We start from the raw sequence: 23184 nt of genomic DNA, 5'->3' as shown, positions 1-23184 counted from the left end.
TTTCACCCACCTAAAATATCATTCATTGTAACATCACACTCTTTTTTTCTCTATTGAGAATTCTTGTGCTTGTGTGCCCTAAGAGGCCCTTGCCATATTATGGCATTCTTGTGTGACCTCTGATTGTGCAGAATTCTCTCTATTGGTTTAAAAACCAATGGTAATTTTCACATGGTATCTGAGCCTAGGACTTAAATCCCTGGTGTTGCTCCTTTGCAGTCATTTTGTGTGAGGAGATGTGGTAGTAGTAGCATAGAAGTGTCTTTAATCACATTTTAGCAATCTGTAGGGTAACTTCTTTGAAAAGAAGAAGAGATTTGCCTAGTTAGTGGAGCACAGGGCAGTTTATAGTTGTGGATCTAGAATTCTTGTGATTTTTTATGAAATGGAGAGCACTTGTTTGGAGAGCGACAAATTATTTTTGGTCCTTTAGCACAAGAATTTATTCTTATAGGGTATTGTGAGTAAATACTACAACTTTCATACTGTTACTGTAAGTTCCAGATCTGTTCACATATTTTGATTCCTCATGGAAAATCTTCACAACTAACCTTTATGGACTTCACAAAATTCATTGATCTTTCCCTCCAAATCATGCATCAAACTTTCTGGGTCTTTGCGAGCACCTTGAGCAGAATTTGGGCAGATCCACTTGTGTTGAGCAGAACAGTGCCAATTTTCTTGGGGAGCCGCATGCATGTGAAAGGATCCAAATTACAAGGCAGTTTGAGGCAGAAATCTGCTGGCTGGTTGGAAAGCTAGAAACGAGGATTGGTTTTAAGGTAAGAGGAGGTTGCTTACTGAGTCTTCGACAAGACTCATATTTCATTCCATTGCTGTGCAGGTCACTATTACCATGGAGATCTCCAATGAAAGGTTTTATGAGCTGTTGAACACAAGGCAGGCCACTTTCAGCAGTTCTGAAGTCAAGTATGGTAGACATCGGCCTTTTGCTAGAGAAGAAAATGAAAAGTTTTTGAGAAGTTACCTGGAATTTAAGAAAAGATATAACAAAAAGTACTTCCATGAGACTCCTCTTTAAGACTTGGGACTCAAGGATAAACAGGTATGCAGGAAGATGATGCTGATGTGGAGGTGGTAAGATCTAATGAAGACACTTCAGAGACTGAACCTCCTATTGGCTGGAACAATATTGATGTATTTAGTGAAAATTGTAATTTTTAAGTAGAATCCATGACAGTATTCCCTATGTAACTACAGCTTTTCATAGTTTTAATGACCTTGCAAGGCTCTATGATGTAATGTTTTTCACTCCCCTGCTGAACTGGTGATTGTACTCTGGTTTCTGTTTTGGTAATCTACTATCAATTCAAAAAAATCTGCTGGCTAGGTGATAGATCTGAGGTTTCTGTCAGAGGCAGTGACAACTTGTGGTGGTGGCCTTACACCAATGAGCCTGGTGCTCAAGGTGGAAGTAGAAAAAACACACAACACTGAGAACAGACCTGATATTCCTCATGAATCGATGAAACCCATATAGTGCAAAGGGGCAAGGACAACTGAGTTGGCAAGTCCATCAACTCCAACCAGGAGGTCTTGTGTATAAGAACTGTCCCCTCCTTTTTGTAGATGTGCTATGTTGGAGGTTGTTTGATAGAGACACATGATGCAATTTGATTGTGACACAACATTCTCTGATTCAACTGTCAAGAAGGCAGATTGTAAGTGGTCCATATGGTGGAAGTTGATCAGTCAACACAAATTTTGAAAATTTGTTCTAGGTCTACACATGTTAGTGTCATTGGCCAACATTTGTCAACTATATAAGATCGAGTCAGCAACATTGACAAAGCATAACAATCAAAGCGGCAATGCCATATCAACAAGTGCATATGGAGTAAAGCAGGTGCACTCAATTTATAGTCAGCAAGCATTTTGTGTGCAAGGTTGCCGACGCACCAAATAGCAACATGACATTATGCCAAGGGCTAAGGCCGCATGCCATGGTGACCAAAGAGGATGATACGAGCCTTCTTTGGCATGAGAGATTGGAGCACTTCAATTTCAAAAGCATGCAATTGATAAACCAAAAGAATATGGTCTATGGTTTATGGTTTTCCTTCAACTACTCCTCCCAGGAAGTGTGTGGGGATGGGTATACTCCCAAAACACATCACCAAGAAAAATTTGAGAATAAAAATGTACAGTGCACCAAGGAGCATGCAGAGCTGGTTCATTCCAATTTGTGCTTCAGGAAACAATCCTCTCTTTCAGGAGTCAAGTATATCTTAATCTTTATTGATGATTTTTCTTGGTGTAAAGGGATCTACTTTGTGAAGACTAGGTCACATTTGTTGAAAGGTTTCATTCAAAGTTTCCTAGGTGAGAATCAATCTAGGCATCATGTTAATATCTATCACTGATTGGCTTGGCATTTCTCCATTTCACAAGTTGATATAAGTAAGATATTATGCAAAGTTTTATTACAAAAGATTAGCACTTGCAGGACTCTACCTGTTTATGAACTCGATCTACAATTTCTTCATTGGGCAATGGCATGTATGGATCACCAGGAGTTAACACAACCCTGCAAAACATACAATAAATTATAAAATCACATATACAAAACATAACAAGGAAAAATATTTGAAGATACAAGAGAGTAGAATAGTGTAATTCCAAATAAAAGAAAGCTAAGTGAAAATGAGTTAACACAGTAGTCCACAGTAGCATATATAATGAAAAAATCACAATTGACGGCTTGATGGACTCTTTCTTCAGTGAATATCTGTTCCATTTCTCATTCAGTTAGGACCTGGTTACTGCTTTATGGCCTTGACATCTGCCTATTTTGAAAGATTGGAGCTTGATGGACTCTTGACTCAAAGAAGGCCTTAGGTTGAGCTCTGATTTTTAATTAAAAACATATTAAAATACATTTTGGGCTGTGCCAGATGGAAAAGCAGTATTTTTTTCTTTTATTTGGCTTGAAATAACAGAAACAACATTTTCCCCCTATTTATTAACTTTTGGTTTATTGAGCCAGCCCTGAACCTGATTAAATAATACTATGTCATATACAACATCCCATCATAAAAAGAACATGATTGACAAAATTTGCAAGATAGATTACAAATTGCTATTTTGGCAGTTAGAAGAAGAGGCATTTTGTAGCTATAAGCGATTATTTAGTTTTGTGAGGACAAAATAGGATGTCAATTTGAAAGGTATAAGGTGTAATTGTCCCCTTCAATTGAGTAGCTGGAAGTGTCCCTTTTAGCCTATTTGATGCCCGTAGGCTAATTTTGGGCTTTGATAGGGAATCAATTAATTAATTAAATAGAGTTTTCCAATAAAGTAAAATTGTGGATGACTTTATTGCAACTAATTTTGATAAAGTGGCTTCAATGATTTAAAATGCAAGTATTATAAAGTCACTTTATAAAAGTATTTTAATGATATATTTTGAGCGGTAAATTAAAAGAACCTTTAGGAAAGTTCTATTGAGAGATTATGGAAGAATTTTGAAAGGTCATTTGCACATGCTAGATTTTATTCTCTACTGTGAATTTTTTAAGCTTTTTGTGAGAGAAAACCCTAGGACAAAAACCCATTTCAGCCAATCTTGGTGGATTCGCACATAATTCATAGGTGCATCTATTGGATTGGATTTCAAAGTTTTGGGTGTGAGAAAGATCTATCTTCTCTATAGGCTGAAGTTTTGATAATTTTCTGAAGGTTTGTAGGGAAACAAAAAATTATCATTTTCTTGGATTCTAGCTTAAGGTTTATCATTTCGGTTGTATCGAGGCAAATGACATAATCTTCCTAGGTGATTTCACTAGGGTGCCAAAAGTTGCAATATAGTTGGTGATTGCAGCTAGGCGTGAGTTTTTGATGACCAGCATGAATGCTATTTATGCTAGGCGATCTTCTTGCTGGGCGGGATACTCCCTCCTTTATTGGTGTGAAAGTGAGTTTGATGGGGGATGGAAGATATACTTGTTGGGCGTATCTTCTGTGAGAAGTTTGAGGCAATTTGAAATTCATTTTATGGTCGAACTCTATCCTTGGCGTGATGAATATATGCTGGTCAGTCACCTCTAAAGGTTGATATAAGGATTTGAAGGTATTTACAGAGAAACGCAGGTTTGTGGTCTATACAAGTACCTAGCATAGTCATCTGTGAGTAAAGCCTGGATCTAGGTATATGTACTGTCCTAGTACATGTATGATCCTCATATAGGTATGGCTAGGTAATTGCCTAGACAACCGGGTTCATTGCAGGTCCTTCACAAAGGACCCACAACGAACCCGAGCACCCAGGCAATACTAAGGGCCATACCTAGGCATAGTTTGATACATTAAAACCTCAATTTCACTCCATCATTTTGGGTATATCATTTTCTTTATCCATGCACTCCCAGCTATATGATAACTTTGTAAAAATATTTTATATCAGAATATGCTAGCAAGCAAGCAATTAAATATCATCTCAGTTGTACTTGTGAGCTATACCTATGAACACGAGGTTAGTAAACTTTATATCAGCATAAATGAGATTGATTTCAGTTGATTTACATCATGCATGTGTAACAGTTATTTGTTTATGTTCTGTGAAATCACTTTCCTTGTATTGCCAATGATTTGTCATTTTGTCAAATGTTTGCAAAATGAAATTGAACCAGCTTCTGCACTTGACACAACCAGTGGGAGTGACAATCCAATTGATTGTGGTTCAAATGAAATTGAACAAAGTGATGATGTTGACCTTGATGCTTCTAATGAAGAAGAATATGAATATTAAATATCAATTGTAATTTCAATTTTCATTGTGTAATGAAATTTTGACACTTGAGTATTTTCATTTTTGTAAAGTATCAATATAAGGTATTAAAATATTCTATGTTTTGGCAACTATGAGTATCACTACACACACACACACGTACCCAAGGGGGAAAAGATAAATATTTCCATACCGCCATACCAGTTTCCCTTTCCCATACTTGCACCTGTACTTGAACTAGTAACTTAGCTATTTTCTATAATTCAATGTTCAATGCAGCCTACTGTTTGTAAGAGTTGATATAATCAATTTGGTCCGTTAGATTGCTCATCAAACTTATGTATGTGTTGATGTGTTTTTTATGCACATGCGAACACAGAATAAAATACCAAGGTATCTTATCTTCTCTTGAACAAAGTTTCCTGACTGCTGAAGATCTCGCCAAAGGATCAATCGGAGTAACTCCAAGGTTCTGGTATGTAGGGTCTCTACGTGTGGATAAGCTCTTGCGGTATGACGTGATTTTGCTGGAATCACAAGGGGACTTACATTCGATGACCTAAGCGTTTGATTTGCTTTGGATATCACTGGAACATGGGTCTTTATTGATCCTTGATTTTAAAAAAGGGAAAAAGGATAAGGGTTGGAGAGGATCTAATTCTAACACTAAGAATGTAGGAGCAATGGATGATCTTTGATGAAACTCTAACTAAGTCTTGCTTTGACATGCTAGGATCATCTCCACAAAGTTAATGTGATCTTCTAAGGATGGCTTTATGATGTTCAGATCACCGCTACAAGCATAGACACCATCAGGTTGATGCATATCAATGAAGAAGCGATAATTGAAGTTAAGCTTAAGTTGAATGATTCCAGTTGACTACGCAAGGCAAGTTTGCAATCAACAAACCGCTAGTAGTATGGATATACAAATTTCACCATTGATCATACAAATTTCTTCCATTCATCTAATAACATGAAATTAAATTTGAGAAGTATAGAGACCATGCAAATTGTAGAATCGACACATAGAATTCACCATTTCTTCAATGAAATTTACATGTCTTTTGCAACAATATCTTGGCAACAATCTTTGCCTTCTCTTTCTACTCTACTCTAAAATGCTATCTACTATTGAGCTACTAATTATTGACTATCTCTCTTTTGCTAACTCCTAACTATTCTCTGACTATTAACCCTTACAAATGAGGAGCCAAGGCTTTATATAGAGAGCCCTTTACAAATTGACGGCTCTGATTGACTTAGAATCAATGGCTAGGATTAAAGGATAGAAACCCTAATTAGGGTTTGTTATAACAAACTTCCTTAGCCAATGAGAAAATTACATTTCAGGAGTGAGGACCAATAGGAAGCAGGGGTAGGTACACTGAAGTTTATGTCGTCCCCGATGAGTCAGGTACATTGAATCTCGACATGCTGAGGTGGACCAATCCAACTGGAGGAAAAATGACTCGGATACCACCTTGTTTGACGTTTGTGTCTTGGTTGATCTCTTTTCTGTCTTTTGACGCGATGAATGATGTACCTCCTTGATTCCCTATGTGCTTGAGGCTTCCTTACTGTCAAGTTCTTTCTCTGGTAGCATACCTCGCCTTGAAGTGTCATTCTTCTCTGTCATCATTTGGTTTCTTCATGTGGTAGAATGAGGTCTTGAGGCTAGCTTGCAACTCCTCGAACACTTTAAGTCTTCGAACGCTTCAAAACACCTTGAGTCCTCCTTTATGCATCTGGGATGTCCTTGATGGTGATGGGCTTAGAATAGGCCGTCCTTGTAGGCCTGATTTTCTTCCCCCTGCAAAACAAACCAAAAGATGATTAAGTACACATGATATATTTATCTCACATAGCATTTTCTACCTTAAATCATCAACAAAAAGGCATTAGAATGAAATTCGCTCAAGATCCTCCCCAGGGATAGGCCCTATAAGAATTTCGCTCTAGACCCTTTGGAAGGGTCAGGAGCGAAATTTGCTATTTTGCTCAATTTCGACCTCATCTCCTTGCCTTGAACTTCTCTTGACCTTTGAATAGCTTTCTCCTGAAGACATCATTGATTTGACCTCCAAAAAGACCAAAAAAGAGGATTTCGCTTTGGACCTTGGCCAAGGACAGGACCTATAAGGAATTTCGCTCTGGACCCTTTGGAAGGGTCAGGAGCGAAATTCACATTTTAGGACAAAATCTTCACATTTTGTGACCACAACTTGCTCAAATGCATGTCTAAGGATACCTTTAATCTCAATCAACACTAGGTTTGATGCAAAATTGGAGCAAAATAGAGGTTTTAAGGATTTCGCTCTGGACCCTCTGGAAGGGTCAGGAGCAAAATTCTTCCTTAGGCTTAAATTCTATCATTTCTCTACTCCAAATGCCTCCCAAGGCAAGCATACACTAGTCTTCTCACCACCAAGGCCTAGGAATCCATGTCTTGATCTCAATCATGAGCAAACTAGGTGATTTTGAGAATTTCGCTCTGGACCCTTTGGAAGGGTCAAGAACGAAATTCTTGATTTGCTTCTTTTCTTTCGCTTAGCTTCATTTTTTATCCCTTGTTTCCTTTGATTGTCACCTTTGGATCCCTTTCTTAAGAAGACAACACTTGTTTGACCCCAAAAAAGCCTGAAAGGAGAATTTCACTAAAAACCATGGCCAAGGACAGGACCTATAGAGAATTTCGCTCTGGACCCTTTGGAAGGGTCATGAGAGAAATTCAAGTTTTAGCTCAATTCCTTCACATTTGGTGGTCACAAGATATTCAAAGGCATGCCTAGGGGTATCTCCAATCTTAATTCACCTTGATCCACACTTGGCTTGACACAAAATTGGGAGAAAAAGGAGATTTTGGGAATTTCGCTTTGGACCCTTTGGAAGGGTCAGGAGCGAAATTCATGTCTTGAGCTCATTTCTTCATTTTTTCAACTCCAAACTACCTCAAAAGGAAAGGACACATTACTTCACTTCCATCCACGCCATAAAAACCAAGGATTTGACCTCCTCCAAAGGGAAAATAGGTGTTTTCAAGAATTTCGCTCTAGACCCTTCTAATCCAGAGCGAAATTCATGATTTAGGACAAAATCCTTCACTCCTTCACTTCTAATCACTTCCTAAGGCAAAAAAACATGTCAATCCACTTCCAAATATGCCCAAGGAACTAAGATGTTAGTCCAAACAAGGAAGAAAATGAAATTTATGGAGAATTTCGCTCTGGACCCTTTGGAAGGGTCAAGAGCGAAATTCCCAATCTTGGACAAAATCCTCACTTTTCAATGCTTTCATTCAATTCCTAAGGCAAGAACGTGTCCATTTACCCCCACTATGTCCAAGTAACAAGGCTTTTAGTCTAAACAAGGAAGAAAATGAGGTTTATGGAGAATTTCGCTCTGGACCCTTTGGAAGGGTCAGGAGCGAAATTTCCATTCTAGGTTGATTTTCACCATTTCATCACCTCAAACCTTCTTTCAAAGGCTAGAACACCTCAAGGTCACTCCAACCATGCCTTAGAAGTCCAAAACTTGGCCATGACAAGGAAGAAAATGAAGGTTATGTGAATTTCGCTCTAGACCCTTTGGAAGGATCAGGAGCGAAATTCTTACTTGGGCTCATTTCTCACCTTTTTCCTCCCTTCTTTGGCTTGGATATAACTTCTTAGGCCTCCTTCCATCATGATCAAGTGAATTTTCTCCTCAAGTTGGCATCTAGTTCAAGATTTTGTGAAGAAATAGGGTCATACAAGAATTTCACTCTGGACCCTTTGGAAGGGTCAGGAGCGAAATTCACCCTTTGGCTCAAATCCTGACTTCATTTTCACATTTCTTCATCCAAACAAGTGAATTGCCTTCAATAATACCTGGGACATGGGTTAGTTCATAGTTTTGATCAATGTAGAGTGTCCTATAGAGGAATTCGCTCTAGACCCTTTGGAAGGGTCAGGAGCGAAATTCCTATTCTAGACTCAATTCACCTTCAAACTGACTTGACTTTGTCATAGACTTGATCCTAGATCCATTTCCTTCCATATCCTTGCAAATTTGCTCAACCATTCAATGATTTAGGTGAAGAATTTAGGTCCTTTGTGAAATTTTGCTCTGGACCCTTTAGAAGGGTCAGGAGCGAAATTTGACATTTTAGCCTCTCCATTAGAATTCATATATGGAATATAACATTTAAGTATAAGAATTCTTATACTTTAAGTTATATTCCATATATACTGTCAGGATGTTTGAGAGTGGTTTCAGACCTCCAGGAGTTATAATGCAAAATCTAGTTTTTGGAGGATTCTTCAATTTTCCAGACTTAGTCAAATTTCGAGAGATCAGAATGACATTCCAAACAGCCAAATTTCAGGACATTTGAGGAACAGGATGACATTATGTATTCAACCAAGGTTTGATTTAGCAAGTTGAAGTGCGACCAGATAGTACACAAAAAACACCCTAGGAATGATCTAAATTACCCCTAATCACTCAATTGACCTGACCTCTTGAGGAGATCCACCTAACTCAAGCAGAGCCTGCTACCCTAATGAGCCCCCTGGTGACCCTTCAAATGCAAAAGGTCAATAGACAAGAACCTAAAAGACCTAAAAAGAAAACCCTAGAAAGCAGAAAGTAGGGGTCCCCATTTGCAATGGGGCGATATGTGAATACGTCACAATAGTATGCCAAGTTAGTAACGAGTGCTTATGTCATGACAATATGCTCCAAAAACAATTAGAAAAAGCATCTCAAAATCTTTCAATTAGAAAACTCTTTAATTACAATGCATGCAAACTATTCAGCATAATGCCTACCAAGAAAAACGGTGAAAAACTTCAACGAAGTGGTGAAGAAAGGTCATTACATAAGGAACCTATATTTTGTTTCTTCTTGTAGCTCTTTTACCCCATCCACATTCTTGTGCTTATTGTTTCTATAATGGTCATTCAGTTAGGATCTTTCCCTTTCGCAGTTAGTTTCTTTTTAGTATGTTTCCTTTCGTGTTTCTTTTCTTGATCATTTCCGTTATGGAAAGATTGTCTTGTAATTTTCTATATAAGGAGTATCCTCTCCTTAATTAATTACAACATCATTCATTTAACTATCATTTCATGGTATCAAAGCGGGGAAAGATTTTTTTGATGATTTTTTAATAAAATTCATGATTTCACTACCTGAAATTTATTTCCAGAAGTTGACACGTTTTTTAATGAAAAATTGTGGTTTTCTCAGACTAAAGGTTTCAGACCTGGCTTTTTTTTATAAAATAATGGGTTTTCTGATTTAAAGAAATCATGGTGGGTTTTTCTAATTTTTTTCCCCAAAAAAATCATGGTGGGTTTTTTTGACTTTTTTTTAAAAAAAGGTGGGTTTTCTGACTTCTTTTCCCAAAAAAATCATGGTGGGTTTTTTTGATTTTTTTTCAAAAAGAAAAAAATCTTGGTGGGTTTTCTGTTTTTTTTTCCACAAAAAATCATGCAAGGGTTTTGTATTTTTTCCATAAAAACCAAGGAGGGCTTTGCATGATTTTTTCCAAAAAATCATGCAAAGGAGTTTTCATTTTTTGCACGATTTTTCCAAACAAAAATCATGGGATTTTTCTTTGTTGGAGGGTTTTCTGATTTTTTTCCACAAAAAATCATGAAGGGTGGAGTTGTTTTTTGGGGATTTTATCATTTTTCCACAAAAAACGAAGGTGTGTGATTTCAAAATCACATCGAAGATTTGATGATTTTTTCACAAAATCATGGTTTCAATTTTTTGCCAATTTTTCATCAATAAAAATCTAATTTTTTTGAGAAACTAATCTCAATGTCGTTGGATAAAGGGAGGGATGGCTTTGTTACCCAACATCATGTTGGAAGGATTGTGGTATAAGGATTATGGTAAACTTGGTTATATCTAGAAGTTCTGCAAAACCAAGGAAGGTCTCAGCAACAGGCTCAAGTCGCAAAGCGTTCTGAGGAGAAGGGGGTAGCTTTTTATGCATTCGTGGCTGAATGACCTGCAGATTATGTCACATCTTCTATAGGGTAGTTAGTATAATGACCATTAAGGGAGGGTATTAAAGTAATTTTGTAGTGTTTCTATAATGGCCATTCACTTAGGATCTTTCCCTTTCGTAGTTAGTTTCTTTTTAGTATGTTTCCTTTTGTGTTTTGATTCTCAATTGTTTCCGTTATGGAAAGATTGTCTTGTAATTTTCTATAGAAGGAGTATTCCTCTCCTTAATTAATTACAACATCACTCATTTAATTATCATATCACTTACACCACATTCATCTAATTAGAATTGCTCAGTTGTGCATGTCAATTCATAATTTTCTAGAGCCTCTTTGAGATTGGCTTTGCAATTGTCATTTTGCTATGTAATGGTTGTTAATGTTTTTGGTCTTATATATCATTGAGATGTTCTTGCTAAAAATTGCAGAAACTATATCCAAATTTCTTATAAACATGATTCACCAATGTTTGAGAGAAAATTTGTCCACAACCAAAGGGATTCACCCATGAGAACTCTTCACGTCACATCATATTTGTTATGGCCCTTTGGGTAATATGTCTCTATGTATTGGATAGAAACGTCACTCCAAAAAAGACTTCTGGTTTTAAAATTTTTGCCCTACTACTTGCTTTGCCAATAAATATTCACAATGTTACAGCCCAAGAAAGGCTTTCATTTAACCATGAGATACTCCATAATGGAAATGTAGCTTGAAAGTACTAGAAGAATCTCAAAGAAAAATCCCTGGAGAACATTAGACTCTTAAATGGATTGAATTTTTTTTTTATGTAATTATAAGGTTTTTATTTTGTGGATTATGTGCCAAGTCGAGTTCAAGTCTGATTTTTTGAATTATGTTATTGATTATCAGAGAGCTACATACAAATAACAATATTGATTGCTATTCACTCTTACAAAACCATTCAAAAACAATACATATATAAAAGACTTAAATCCGCATCTCCACCAGTTCTACCTAATTCTAGACTTAGCAAGTTGTTAAAATAACTTGTAACAAATAACAAAATGAGCATAAACAATAGATTTCCCAACATCCTTCCCTTAGTGCGAACATGGTGAAAACTTTTATACTTTCAATTATAGTAAGCCCAACTCTTGTGGCTCATGATCTTGATTCAAACAAAAGGCACCTTTTTCACATAAGTTTACCACAAACCTAGATACAAATATTAACACACTCATCTAATCACCTCTATGGTTTTTAGATTACCACTAACCATTTCAAGATCCATGAACTCCATTACACTAGTGCTTTTGTTTACTACAGAATTTTACACCAGGAGGTTACATAAGGAAATAACACATACATGAATACAAATTGAAATAACCATTGTTGATCACTGCCACTTGATCTCTAATAGCATAGGAAATTGTCATTGCCATTGGAATAGGATATTACTGTTATACCTCACAATGTGAAATTTCCAAAAGCACACATCATAATAGAAAACAAAACACCACCAAAGAAGATAAGCAGCCTCGTCATTGGTGACTAATGAGAGGACACTCAATGTTCTCCTTCCTCCATTTCTTCCTTCCTCCAAGCTTAATTTTAAAGAAAACATATATTCTTCATCACTAAGACAAGATAGCTCTTCATCATTGACATAGTCTTTCTAATTTGTTTTTTTAACCAAGGAAGCGTGCTGATCTAGTTTGTCATATACTAGATCATGTGCCCTCTTCTTACAATTCAAAATCACATGTTCTATTTCATTACAATAGAAGCATTTTATTTTTCCTTTTGATGGAAAATTCTTGGATTTGTACTTTCCATTTCTTGAAAGTGAACTTGCTTTGTTATGTGCATAAGACTTGTTCAAATTTTGTGTTTGTCATGGTCAAGTAGAGTAAATATTACTCCTTCAAGTCTAATGTTTACTACACTTAATGTAAACACCATACTAGACATTCTTCAGCCAACTATTCAAAAGTATTGCTTTGGCATCAATCATCCTTTAATTTTTCTTTAATGCTATCTAATTGATTTAGCAGGGAGTGAAACTTACATATATGATTTGCCATTTTTGTATTTTTATCCATTTTCAATCCATCCAATCTCTACTTCAATGTCATCTTGGCACTTTGTACTTCAGATCCAAAAATCTTGTTGAATGACTCCCAAATTCTTTTGCAAACTTCATGAAATCCACATAGAGTAGGTATGCTTTTGACAAGTTGGGGCCAATAGTCCCCAATGCTTTTTTTTGTTATTCAAACTTTGATAAGTTGATTTGCATCAATTGGTGAAACTGAATTAGGTTTGACAACATCCCAAAGATCTTTTTCTATCAAATGTAACTACATTTGTATTTGTCATATATGAAAATCTCTACCTTCAAATTTCTCAATGAAACTTAATTTATCCATGACTGTGGTGTGTTGAAAGTTTGAAACTCTCGCTGCCTTTATATTCTCCACCAAATGTTATGCCAACTTTGAATCTTTTACCAACAGTTACACAAGAAGTAGGGAAGGCTGGAAGAAGAAAAGCCAATTTGCATGGTTTTAATTGAAGCTCCAAATATGTTTTCTGCATTTTCCTTCCTAAAATACATAGAGCTACAGCACATCAATCGCGCAAGCAATCAACATATGCCTAAGATGAACATCAAGAAAGTCTTGCTTTTGTTGCCAAACAAGAAGAATGTAAATGTCCATACCTTATGATAGAGTCGTGGATTAGACTTGGTCGAGTGGTTCTATAATGCCGGGTATACTACAACTCTAGATTGAGCTTAGTTGCCAACTCTTATGGCCAAACTTGAAGCATTCCACAATTTATGACATCGAGTAAATGGTGACAACAGATGGATAGATCCTTGGCAACGATCTACATACAAAACTCAAGAATCCACTAACCCTTGACTACAAAAAAATGAAGACAACTTTGGCCTCCACAAAACGCTATAGGAAACCTTTTGACTAGATTGTTTTATTGAGGGTTTCAATTGAATCAAAGGAAATCACTAGTAGTACAAAGATGATAATGTCGACTTCAATAGTTACAAAACCTCAATTAGAGCATGGGGACAGTGACCCAAAGCTACTCTAATACCATATTGATTATCAAAGAGCTACATACAAATAACAATATTGATAGCTATTCACTCTTACAAAACCATTTAAAAATAATACATATATAAAGGGCTTAAACTTGCATCTCCACTAGTTCTACCTAATTCTAGACTTCGCAAGTTGTTAGAACAACTCGTAACAAATAACATAATGAGCACTAACAATAGATTTCCCAACAGGAACAACATAGAAATCAGTAAGAGATGTTATGAAAATAAAAAGGATGAATAAATTAAGTCGATCATTGTTCTATTAATATTATACCTTCATTTGGTTGGCTAATAGTAATTTTAGCGAAATCTGGCTATTGGCATAATTAGCATGACCAATAAAACAAATTTGAGAAACTCATGGAAAATTCCCAGTAAAGCAACATCTTCAAGCATGCTACTAAAAGAAACATCACAGTATCTTCAAAATCCTAATAGCACGATAGTTTGATTCTTCATTATGGTACAACACTTCCCATACATATCTCCTTAATCCTCTCAACTCAGCCTCTCCCCTACATAATTTCTTCAACTGACGTGGAAAAAAACCAATAACAATATCGGTATAAACATGCAATAGCCAAGAGAATTATTTTTTTCACATTCAAATTTATGGAATTGTGCAATATTCCAGGTGAATATAACAGATTGAAAAAGTCAATTTTTTTAACTTACTGAAGCAAAGAGCCTTGATCAGGGCGATAATAATCTTCTGGTGAAGTGATAGCAAGGTCTGCAAAGCAGGAATAATCAGCATCAGGTGTATAGAGAAGATTATCCAATCCAGCAGCTTGGCTTAGTTGCCTGAAAAATGTGAAGATATTCTTTATGTTTGTTGAAATTGAAATAAACATAATAAAATTAAGATAGATAAAACAATAAAATAACTTACGTCTTAGAATAGAAATCATGGAGAAACATTTAAAAATGGTGCACACTAATTTTTCTGAGCTTCCAATTATATGTTTTCTAATTAGTGCAAGGGAATAAACAAATTAAGAGTTTTGCTGATTTCCTCATAACTTTGTAGTTTTACATTACCTGGACAGCTCGATATCTTTGAGTTCTGTCACCCAACCATTGAATCTGAGTTGGACAGTAACAACTGGCACACCAACAAGTTTGTAGATATTATCAAAAAATTCCCATTTTCGCCACTCTGATGGTATCAACCTTTTAATCCCTGGTACATCACAAGCTGTGGAAGAGAAACCAAAAATTAGAGCTGTTCATAAATAATCACATCCTGGAAACATTGAGTTCTTGTCTCATCAAAAACAGCATACCTGCCACATAAGCATCAGCTTTTATAATTTGCTTCTGAGTAGCCTGCAATTCCATATGTTAATAATTAGAAGTTAAGCCTCCCAATTTTGCAACTTCCCTGTACTACTAGATTGAGTTATGTAGACTTAAAAGTTTTCATCATAGGAACTCTAGGAAATTTCTCAGAACAATGGACACAATATACAGATGACAATCTGTTCTGTTTATGGAAAACAAACTTGCTGTGAAAGTTCACAAAATTCAAACTGCTATAACAAAAAAATACATAACTTGTATATGGGTAAAGTTGGCAAAGAGTTAACCTATTTTAACTCCCACTCAAATGAAGCAAAGGCACTGAAAAGACTCACACATCTTGCGTTGTATACACTCCACATAGAGAACAAGTTCTAAAGAAAAAAATTTATATCAAACTTGGAAGAACCTAAGGAAAAGGATGCATTTAAAACCATTTTTTCCTCAATAGAATCATTAATATTAAAAATAATTATATTTATTCCTCTATGTCATCAGTCACATGTATGGAGAGTGATGCACTGATACATGGTACTCGTATAATAAATACGACAATCAAGATAATGCCACAGCCAGGGAACCTCAGCATGACACCCTTAATATAAATACAGAACTACTAATTACATATACCAATCTATGAAATGTTAGAAGAATATTCATTGCCAAGATTGTAACACCATACACTGCTACATACATCAATAGAATAACAACATGATGGTAATTAAAAATATCCATGCGGTTTTAATTAGAAGATTGAACACAAAACTATGCACCACTGAAGTCTGAAATATAAAAACCTTTAATTCTTCTCCCTGAATTGGTCTTCAAAAGAAAATTCATGTAAATCTTCAATAATTCGCCTACATTTTGAAATATTGTCCCCAACAAGATTCATGGATAACATATACTGACATGCATAGTTCATGAGAATAACCGCGAAAATAACATACCAACAGAAAGAAAATTTTCCAGATAATATCAAACAGACCTCTCCTTTTCTTGAAAACAGGTAATATGGATTTTTATAACACAGGAAACAGAAACACCCCAGCAAAATTTCCCAGATAACATAAAATCTAGCAACTTGCAACAAAAAGAGTACAGAACTACAATGATGATGTTTTGACACCAAATGGGTACTGATCTACATTTATGATTTATCTCTACTGATAGAGAAACCTAACTTGATTCTGAATTTAATAGATTTCTGTTTAGATGTTTATTTGATGTTTATATGACTGTTAGAATGTTCTTAAACAGCTTTTATAATCTCGTACCTTGTCAATATGCACGTGTATGATGCACTTTATATGCCTGTATGTACATGTACAAAATGTTACATATACCATAATGATAAGCCACACAATCCATTGTTAGAGTCATAGATGAAAAACTCTGCGGGTTTTTCAAAAAACTCACGAGTACTCGCGGGTCAAAACCCTAGCTGAGTCACTCACCATTAAACTCGGCTCCAAGTTTCTATAAAAACACGCAGCGTTTTTTGAGGAAATACTCGCGAGTTAAACCCTATTTCTCAAGAAAAACTCGTCAGGAATTACAAATTTGATTCGCAACTTCTATTTTTTGGCCATGAGACAGGATGCACCAAGGTTTTCATCTGGTTTTTGAGCGCGAATAAAAATGTAATATGATTATATGACTGAATAACTAGTTAAAATGTAATATGATTATATTACTGTATTTTCAATTGTTCGATAAAGTTACCGAGTTATTGCCGAGTTTTTTCCCGAGTTTTTGCGAGTCCCGAGTTTTTTAAAAATTTTGGGCTTGCCAAGTCATTGCCGAATCCGAGTTTTCAACTTTGGTTAGAATAATGGCCAAAGAATTTGTGAGTATGAGATGACTGAGGATAATATTAGAAATTTACATGTATTACATATTATTTATTGTGACATAATATGTAAATTTCTAATATTATCCTCAGTCATCCTAATATATTATGATGCCACCTCCCTAATTCAGCCCAGACGTCAGGAACATCAGTCCTTTCATCATTGGGGCCCTTTTACCTTGGAGTGGATTTACTCTGCCTCTCCCTAACAGCACCTGTCTCCCTTGGAGAATTGAATTAGAATTGATTAAGTAGTATGACTGTCATACATATTGCAGTCTATATTAATTTCAATTATGCATAAGAACATTATCAGGCTTCATATATTTAAGAATACATATTAAGCGCATCCCCATGCATACCACCAAGAACAAGGACGTTACTGCCTGTAACTTAATAACAGTTCTGATCTGATCTGATTGATGGTGATGTCATTGGATGCTTTTGATTCCTTTCCTTTATATCTCTCCATGTGAGGGAGAGGTCACACCTCTTCATCATGTATGCCCTTTGGCAAGAGACACACCCTTTCCACCATTAGCACCCTTTGAAAGCATGCAACTCTTCATTATATCTGCCCTTTGAAAGGGACACAATCTTTCATGATCAGATCTGCACTTCTTATTTAAATCAGATCTGCACTTCTGATTCCCAAATTGTCCCCCCCTCAAATGAAATCCTCTTCTCCCCTTTATACATCATGTTTGAGGGAGTCACAACTTTTCATTCCCTGTATTTTTACCATCCATTAACTTGATTAAATTTAATTATATTCTTTTATATTTTAATTTAATTTTTATTTTTATTCTTTGTATTTTAATTTTATTATTATTATTTATTATTAAATTATATTTCAAAGTGGGGACATTACATGAGGAGTGTTAAGTATTAAATGGAACTCTACCCCTATTTGAGATGCTAGGGTGTAAATTATAATATATGCCAACCCTTACATAAATGGAAGGGTTATGGAGGCATAAAGTGAGTCTTTCCTAATGAAGCACCATTAAATGTCGCAAACCTTTGTGGGATCTAACATGTAGACAGATCCCTTCACTGCAGAGTTTGAGATATTTCATCACAATCTTCGTCAACATTGTTCTAAAGGACCCTTATCACAAAGAACTTAGCTATTCCATACTTTAGGTCTTGTGGAGGAAAGCATTTGCATTACCGGGAATGAATTTACATTATTGAATGCATTGTATTGGTTGATCTCTACTTTGATTTCCTTGTGCGTCTCTTTCTTGTACAAGATTGGTGGAGAAAATGGGTGTATATACTCTTAATTTCAATACTAGACAAAAAAGTAAGCCTACAACATGTGGAAATGGTGTTTACATTTTTCTTTCTCTATTTACAAACCTTGGTAAAACAAATTGCAGATGAAAGCTGATATGGGAAGTAAGTAAATTCTGACAGGTAGCCAAAAAGCCTCATAAATCTACCAAATTTTCCACCTGCGTTGCAATTTCCTTCTTTCCAACCTATTTATGAATTAAAAGTAGCCAGTAAGGAATTTGACCCTATTGTCTGGTTAGATTATCATTTTAGGACTTTAATCATGTTGGAATATACTGTCCTGTTGGTTTGCCTTCTCATGTTCAAAGGAGCAATTTTTTCCAACACAAGGATTGTTCAACATGGCAAGGATCTATAAAAAGCTATAAAGCTACCCAGTATCCGCTACCTTTTGAGATCCAGGTACAAAGCAAAACTTTATGAAGATGGCTATAGCATTCATATTGTGCAATTTGTTGTCTTTAAAATAGACATAGCTGCTCATATTATATTGGGATAGAGCCCCACTATGTTATATTGGTATCGATTGTACTTCACAAACTTCCTTTTTTAATTAAATGTTACAACATGCATGCTTCAAAAAAATGCCATACAGTGTAGGATACATATGGATACAAGTTATAGCAAAAAAACGAATGAAACTTTTAACAGTATATGAAACGCCAACAAGTCATCAGACAGTGCCAATTCACATTGGTTCGCATTAACAAACTCAAATGATATACAAATAAGTCAATAAAAGGTTACAGAAATGGATATTGGCATTAGTATAGAGTAGAATTGAACATCAACATACAGTGAAAATCAGAGAAGATAAAAATATATTACTGTTAGATTATTTTCCAAGATCTCAAAAATTATTTCTAAAAGGAAATAATTACTAACCTTTGACAAACGAAGACCAGTCACAAAGGTATCACCCTCAGTATTCTTATCATATAATATCTCCCTGCACCCCCATCTTAGGTGAAACCTGAGAAGCAAATACAATATGGAAAATGGATGGAATAAAAAATCAAGTACAATAAAAAGGAAGCTTCATAGAGACAGTGACACATCCTTGGCATAATTGAGCTAGAGGGATTTCATTATTAACCATTGGTACTTACCTACCACCTCTTTCTGTTATGTACTTTTTAATAGGACCACTTAAATACAAGTCAGGAGACCCCTTAAGCATGCGCAATAATGATGCTTCTGTCTTAATGGCAAATAGAACAAATATTGTAAGCATACAACGGGCACTGATATTATCACAATCAATAAACCCAAGTGCATAAGCAACAGGATCCCACATTCTCTGAATGCTCTTACGGGTGCCTCCATGGGACATAAACCATTTGGAGAAACTCACCTGCAAGATCAAACAACAATAAAGTGTTATTAAACAAAAGTAACAAAACAAAAGTAACAAGTTCTTACTGCAGTTGTAAAATGACAAAATTAATATATGAAACAATGAATATGATGACTACTGATTACAGGTATAAAGCTCAAAACATATAAAATAAATACACAGATAGCTGCAATTATAACCAGGTTCATGAAATCATAAACTAATACAACCAAACAAAGCTTTAAGATTATATTTCAAGTCTAAAAAATCACAGAAGCAATTGTATAAATAACTAAACTCGTGACTTTGATATGTCTGACAGATTAGCCTGTAGGATGTTAAAAATCAGCTCTCAATTTTGTTTTTACTTATTATAATTATTTATTTCATTAATTGTTTTATGATTTGTTACTTTCTATCCAAGACACTTCATTATCAAACACTAGTGAAGAATCGAAAGATAAGAAGATAGTGAAGGTTAGAACTTGGAAGCAATGAGAACAACTTCTAGAATTTATGTTGCACTGAGGCTAAGGACAAATTACTTTGTCTAAATATTTTAATAGGTCCTCCAAACCAATTTTGTTTAAAGGACACATCAGACTCATCACATCATTCTTATCACATGTAATATTAAATAGATTGTTGAAAATTCAAGAGACTAAATGGAATCGATCCAAAATTATGAAAGAAAGAAATTCAAATAATGTCCTCAAACCAGAGTTCCCAGACTCGGACTCGGCTCTGACTCGGCAAGGCTGACTCGAGTCGTGACTCGGCTCGGACTTGGCAATGACTCGGCAACGACTCGGTGAAATAAGAAAACCCTTGAAATTTAGAGATTTTTAACGATTTAAAACTTGTTTCATACACCCATTATTGAATTAAGCTTAAAAACACTATAACATCATCAAATAGAAGCTCTTACGATGTATGTAGTATCTTGAATATTAAGAATCTAAGATACATTGATAATTGTCACAGCTCTTACAATGTGTGTTCTATTTTTTTTTTGTTATATTTCTCAATACTTTCCACAAATCTTATGTTTGCATATTACCAAACAATATCAGAACAGTGATTAGGCCAAAGTCAGAGAACTTCTTTACAAAATTGAAATTATTTTACTGGAAATCTTTAGAAAAAACACCTAACTTGCAGACCATTATTTTTTTAGCAATGATTACAAACTGCAAATTATCTGATGCCAATAGAAATAGAATTTTGTGAGATTTCCAGAAAGTGATCACAGTTAAGAATCCAAGTCATATTAAAAGTTTTATGACCTCCAAAAGTTGGCCTTCCAAACCTGCAGAACTGTGTTTTTTCTGTTATAACAGAGACTAAAAGGAGGAAAAACTGTAACTTGCAATACAAATAAGTGAAACCATGTGTTGTGTTTAACATTGTGAAGGAATTTTCGTACCTACTAGTAGTTATATCCAGAATTTTTGGAGGAAAAGGGAACTTATGTAGGTGCATTTTCTAGAAAAAAAGAAAAGCATAATTTCAAAACTGTAGTCAGCAGGCTTATTAACCATGGCAATACCCGAAGAGTCTAAGGACTGCCCAGACAGTGTAAGGACTCATAAAGACAATCTACAGGTAACAATAATAAAGGCAAAACTGGTGATTCAGACTCGGGTGAAAAGTGCTCCCTGCATCGTCCTCCATTAGGCTGTTAGATGCAGCAGTTGGTATACGATTCAAGTCTGTATGACAGTGAGTTAAGGATTCAATAGCATTGTTGGCTGGTATGGACTGTCCATGAAATAACCAGAGATCGCAGTTTAAACTTTAAAGCCACCTATTCTTCGTGGCAGACTGGCCAGGTCACGACCCTCGGACTCGGCGGGTCAGGGGGCGTGACTCACCTGACTTGGACTGTCCATGAAATAACCAGAGATCGCAGTTTAAACTTTAAAGCCACCTATTCTTCGTGGCAGACTGGCCAGGTCACGACCCTCGGACTCGGTGAGTCAGGGAGTGACTCGCTGACTCAGCGAGTCAGGCGAGTCACGCCCCCTGACCCGTCCGAGCCTGGGTCAGGGTCACCCGGCCCGCTGACTCGTGTGACTCAAAAGTACAGTGAGTTACAATAGTAAGAAAAAGGCCCAAGAGATTCTAGAAGTAAATAGTAATACTAAAATGATGTAAACATAACCAAAGCTGGATGTCAACATTGTCATGTGTTTGGATCAAAACTCTAAGTGGAAGGAGAGCCAACAACATCATTCTCCACCATGACAATAGGGCCAACACAGGGTGTACATAAGAGAATGTCCATGTCTAAGGAATTTGAGTGGGACAATCCATTTATAGCTCACTAATACCATCATGGATTGAATTCAACTCACAAATATAAAACTACCATCCAATATATTGCTTGACCTATTTTTCAAGAATAAAGTTAGCCAAACATGAGAGTGACTACTTTGCTATTTAAAAAAGAATGTATATATCATACTTTAAATTTATAAAATGCTGTCATATTGAAGAGACCACAATTGTTCTCTATTTAATGAAAATAATATATATTAAAACCAGAGTTCCGTGACTCGCGGCGAGTCACGCGAGTCAGCGGGCCAGGTGACCCCTGCCGGGTCACGGTGACCCTGACCCGGGCTCGAACGGGTCAGAGGGCATGACTCGCCTGACTCGCCGAGTCAGGCGAGTCATTCCCTGACTCGCCGAGTCCGAGGGTTGTGACCCGGCTGGAGTCACTTAATAAAGTGCAGTTAAAAAAAAATAAAAAACATAACATTTTTTAATGACTTTTTTCGCCATTTCCCTTTCTTATAACACCCGACGCCTTTAGAAAATAATAAAAGTATTTTTGGCCTCGCGGGGCGCTGCCCCTCGACCCCGCCCTGTATCGCGACAGGGAACGCGCAAGGGGCGCTACCCCTTGACCCCAAGTTGGGGGCGCTGCCCCCAAACCCCCGTTGAAAAATATAGGGGGAAACCGCGCCGATAGAAGTAGGGAAAATCTAACCTCTGACTCTGATTAGGCTCCATATAACAACACAACTTAGAAATCTTGGTAATTGGTATTTAGATTTAGTATTTCAAATTTCCTATAGTCTCATTTGAAAATGTAATTCTTATACTGTAATACTGTCATACATCTTTTCAAAACTAGTTTTTCAAGTACTATATGTATATGTATAACTATATCAGCACCACCACCCCGCCACCCCCCCGTCGTCGTCCCCCTGCCGTCCCCAAACTTAGGCCCTTGGTCCCCCCGTCCTGGAAACACGTCCCCTCGTCCCCAACACCTATGGCTACTCAGACTGGCACATCACAGGCAAAGACTATGGCTACTCAGTCATCCAGGACCTACCTTAGACGCCTTTCTAGGAGGCAGATAGACGAGGCTGAGCCAGAGCCAGAGCCTGAGCCATAGACTTGTTTTTGTTTACACTTTACAGTTACATATATGTTTGGGAACATTTGAAGTCATGGATTTTATATACATTGGACAACATTTATAACTCTATATATCTATGTTTTCTAATTCCTTCAGCTACAATTTACATTTCTACGCATGTG

At 36.2% G+C, this 23184-nt stretch overlaps 1 protein-coding gene across 2 annotated transcripts in view; it reads right to left on the bottom strand.

Annotated features, from left to right (window-relative positions):
- The window catches only part of LOC131036090 (zeta-carotene desaturase, chloroplastic/chromoplastic), an 81457-nt gene that overhangs the window by 17755 nt on the left and 40518 nt on the right, over positions 1–23184 (bottom strand). For both annotated transcript variants that reach the window (XM_057967897.2, XM_057967896.2), the window contains 6 exons: positions 19403–19647; positions 19179–19266; positions 15124–15166; positions 14879–15035; positions 14513–14641; positions 2476–2548 (listed from right to left, as the gene is read on the bottom strand). In XM_057967897.2, the coding sequence (XP_057823880.2) occupies positions 2476–2548; positions 14513–14641; positions 14879–15035; positions 15124–15166; positions 19179–19266; positions 19403–19647 (735 nt within the window). The remainder of the gene's footprint in view (positions 1–2475; positions 2549–14512; positions 14642–14878; positions 15036–15123; positions 15167–19178; positions 19267–19402; positions 19648–23184) is intronic.

Source organism: Cryptomeria japonica, chromosome 4 (genome assembly GCF_030272615.1).
Source record: "Cryptomeria japonica chromosome 4, Sugi_1.0, whole genome shotgun sequence".
Taxonomy (NCBI): Eukaryota; Viridiplantae; Streptophyta; class Pinopsida; order Cupressales; family Cupressaceae; genus Cryptomeria; species Cryptomeria japonica.
This window is presented reverse-complemented; position numbering and strand designations above follow the sequence as displayed.